The 3,679-nt window shown below is 39.2% G+C and overlaps 1 protein-coding gene across 3 annotated transcripts; it reads left to right on the top strand.

Annotated features, from left to right (window-relative positions):
• Positions 1 to 388: 388 nt before the first annotated feature.
• LOC149248448 (acetolactate synthase 3, chloroplastic-like) lies at positions 389 to 3,389 on the top strand. Of its 3 annotated transcripts, none has more exons than XM_089458437.1 (2): positions 389 to 603; positions 963 to 3,389. In XM_089458437.1, the coding sequence occupies exon 2, from the start codon at positions 1,069 to 1,071 to the stop codon at positions 3,076 to 3,078; it is 2,010 nt and encodes a 669-aa protein (XP_089314563.1). In that variant the 5' UTR covers positions 389 to 603; positions 963 to 1,068; the 3' UTR covers positions 3,079 to 3,389. The 3 variants fall into 3 exon arrangements, with proteins under 3 accessions (XP_089314563.1, XP_089314562.1, XP_089314561.1); XM_089458436.1 differs by having other exon boundaries at positions 943 to 3,389; XM_089458435.1 differs by having other exon boundaries at positions 390 to 603; positions 952 to 3,389.
• Positions 3,390 to 3,679: the final 290 nt, after the last annotated feature.

The raw sequence follows: 3,679 nt of genomic DNA, 5'->3' as shown, positions 1-3,679 counted from the left end.
TAAAAAGCTTATCATCATCTCTACATATTCCATTGTTTTTTCTTCTATTTTATTATATTCTTTTCATTTCCTTTTTATAACCACAAAATAATAATGTTTCATTTTCTGTATAGTTTTTTCACCATACCGTTATATAGACATTTCCTTTTATTTTTCTTAAGTAACAAAATGATAATATTTATAAGGTTAACAATCAAATTTAAATCCAACCTTATTCAAATAATTCTAACTAATTACTAATTCCCTTCAATTAAAAGAAAAATGTAAAAGTAAGTTGCATCGAAGGATCACCATAATTAATTTGTTATCTATATTATCTGTTATTCATTTTATTACAAATTATCATGTAAGATATCCCCACTATGTACACATGTTAGCTTAAATATTTATGAATTTTGTTTTGGCTGGTAACTTATGGGTTTAGAGAAACCCTAATAGAAGTCAGATTGCTCATATCCATTTTCAAAAGAGGGAAGAAGAAGTCCGAACGGAACCGAGTTTCTTGATGCCAGCTTTCCGATTAGAGAGGAAGAACGTGTTCCTTCCAAACTCTGAGATCTCGCTCTACCCAGGATACTCGAGGCAAACTCGGCTCCAGTCAAGGTAATCTCTTGCAGTTATCCAATCTCGCTTATTCTCCCAGAAGATTAAGAAAAATGATTCCGTGGATGGAATTTGAATCTCTTTTCTAGCCCTCAACAGTTTTTCGATAATATTCATAGTTATGCATAGAATTTGAAATATTCTGAAAGGAAGAATCGAGCATTCGAATTTTTGAGTGACATGCATGGGATTTCTGAATATATGCACAATCTACAGTGTGTTTCTGCATGAGTCTACTTGACTATTTCTAGATCTATAACCAATTAATCTTTCTTCAAAAGCTTTTAATTTATTTTTCTAGGGTTTATAATTTACACATTGGCACTGATCTAAATATAGCTGGTTCAGCAATTTTTCAGAGTTGAGTTCTGAAGCCAGGCCTGATCTAAATCTAGCTGTTTGAGCACATTTTCTGGGAATTGAATTCTGAAGCAAGGCCTCAAGTCTTTTGGCATATATCTGGCCATGGCAATGGCTAATTTGAAATTAAGTCCAATAGTCCCGGGACCTTATTGCATGCCTGCAAAGAACAACCCATCCTTTCAAAAGGTTTTGTTGCCAGTAAAGGTTAGTCAGGAGGGAAAAATTCGGTCAAAAAGGGGTCTTCGACATCTGGCCGACAAAACTACGGCTCCAATTGTTGAGAACACATTACAAGATTGGAGTGAATCTGCAGTGGAACTGAAGAACCCATCACAAACATCTGTCAAGAGTTTTCCAAGTTCATTTACGTCACGTTATGCAGATAGTGAGCCAAGAAAGGGTGCAGATGTCATTGTAGAGTCTTTAGAGCGAGAGGGTGTTGAGCATGTCTTCGCCTACCCTGGAGGTGCATCTATGGAAATTCATCAGGCACTTACTCGATCCAAGACCATAAAAAATGTCCTTTGTCGCCATGAACAAGGAGAAATATTTGCAGCAGAGGGTTATGCCAGGTCTACAGGAAAGGTCGCTGTTTGCATTGCAACTTCTGGTCCTGGTGCCACCAACTTGGTAAGTGGTCTTGCTGATGCATTGCTTGACAGCATTCCTTTGGTTGCTATTACTGGTCAGGTGCCCCGGAGAATGATAGGCACAGATGCCTTTCAAGAAACTCCGATTGTGGAGGTGACTAGGTCTATAACAAAGCACAATTACTTGATCATGGATGTGGATGATATACCCCGAGTCATCAGAGAGGCCTTTTATCTTGCAGCATCTGGGAGGCCAGGACCTGTTTTAGTTGATATCCCAAAGGATGTTCAGCAGCAGATGACTGTTCCAGATTGGAACAAGGCAATAAAACTTCATGGTTATATTGAAAGACTCCCAAAGGCCCCACAGATTTCTCAGTTAGAACAGATCCTGCGCCTTGTGTTTAACTCTAATAAACCTGTCCTTTACGTTGGTGGGGGTTGCCTCAATGCTAGCAAGGAACTCAGAGAGTTTGTAGCTCATACAGGCATTCCGGTGGCCAGTACTCTAATGGGCTTGGGATCTTTTCCATCTTCTCATGAGAAAAGCTTGGGGATGTTGGGCATGCACGGGACTGTCTATGCCAATTATGCAGTGGATAAAGCTGATCTGTTGCTTGCTTTTGGTGTTCGCTTTGATGATAGAGTAACTGGTAAATTGGAGTCATTTGCAAGCCGTGCCAGCATTGTTCATATTGACATAGATCCTGCAGAGATTGGAAAGAACAAACAGCCTCATATCTCTCTGTGTGCAGATGTGCAAGTTGCACTCCAAGGGCTAAACTACTTAATGAAGAAGAGGGAAGACAGACCAGATTTCAATGCTTGGATAGACGAACTGGAAGAGCAGAAGATAAAATGGCCTTTAACTTATCAGAACTTTGAAGAAGCTATTCCTCCTCAACATGCCATTCAATTACTTTATGAACTGACACATGGCAATGCCATTATCACCACTGGAGTGGGTCAACATCAGATGTGGTCTGCTCAGTGGTTCAAATATGATCGGCCTCGCCAGTGGCTGACCTCAGGTGGTCTTGGTGCTATGGGCTTTGGTTTGCCTGCAGCAGTGGGAGCAGCTGTTGGAAATCCTGGGGTGACTGTGGTCGATATTGATGGGGATGGTAGCTTTATAATGAACGTTCAAGAATTGGCTACCATTAAAGTAGAAAATTTGCCAGTAAAGATTATGATTTTGAACAATCAACACCTGGGTATGGTTGTCCAATGGGAAGATCGGTTTTATAAAGCAAACAGAGCACACACATACCTTGGAGATCCATCTCAAGAATGTGAGGTCTTCCCAGATTTCTTGAAGATGGCAGAATCGTGCAACATTCCTGCAGCCCGTGTTACAGATAAAGCACATATTAGGGATGCCATTGCTACGATGTTGGAAACACCTGGACCATATTTATTGGATGTAATTGTTCCTCATCAAGAACATGTGTTGCCAATGATACCCGCTGGTGGAAGTTTCAAGGAAATCATTACTGAAGGTGATGGTAGAATGTCGTACTAGAAGTTGGGGACTTTCCTGGTTGTATCATAGCATACTCGGCCTAAAATGTTGGAGCTCACTAGAAATATGGCTTGCTCTTCTATATTTGCTTTATATTCCATTACAAGCTAAGTTAATTTCTCTAAATGTTTGTAGTAAGACATTGGTTACTGAGGTTCCTTTGAGTTATTACAGCACTTTATGGTCTGTATTTATTTACATTTAGTCAGGTGAAAAGTACAACATTTCTTGTCCAACAATGAAGAAGCTAAATATGTTTCTGTCAGCATTGTTGGAGGTGATAATTGTCTCAAGTTGTTACTTTTTCCTTCTCTTGTCTATTAAAATGAGCAATGTGTTTTCTCCAGATAAGTAGAGTAACTTGTATTCTCCTATTGTGGGTATCTCAGGAAGAGTAAAAAGTGAAATGTAGATTGATTCAATAATTCTAATGGTTTGTGTGTGGACCTTGCCTCCTGTAATGCCTGGTGCAACCTAAATTCTTTCTGCTAGATAGTGATCACTGTGGATGACTATTGTTTAACATAATAATCTATAAAGGTACCTGCAAGGAAGTATGATTTTCTTCATTGGTATATGTTGTTATCATTGTTGTGGTTCA

This window comes from Pinus tabuliformis, chromosome 7, assembly GCF_031772625.1.
Source record: "Pinus tabuliformis cultivar Carrire ecotype Pingquan chromosome 7, CPIR1, whole genome shotgun sequence".
Taxonomy (NCBI): Eukaryota; Viridiplantae; Streptophyta; class Pinopsida; order Pinales; family Pinaceae; genus Pinus; species Pinus tabuliformis.
Note: the sequence above shows the minus strand (reverse complement) of the source record. Positions and strands in the feature narration are given on the sequence as shown.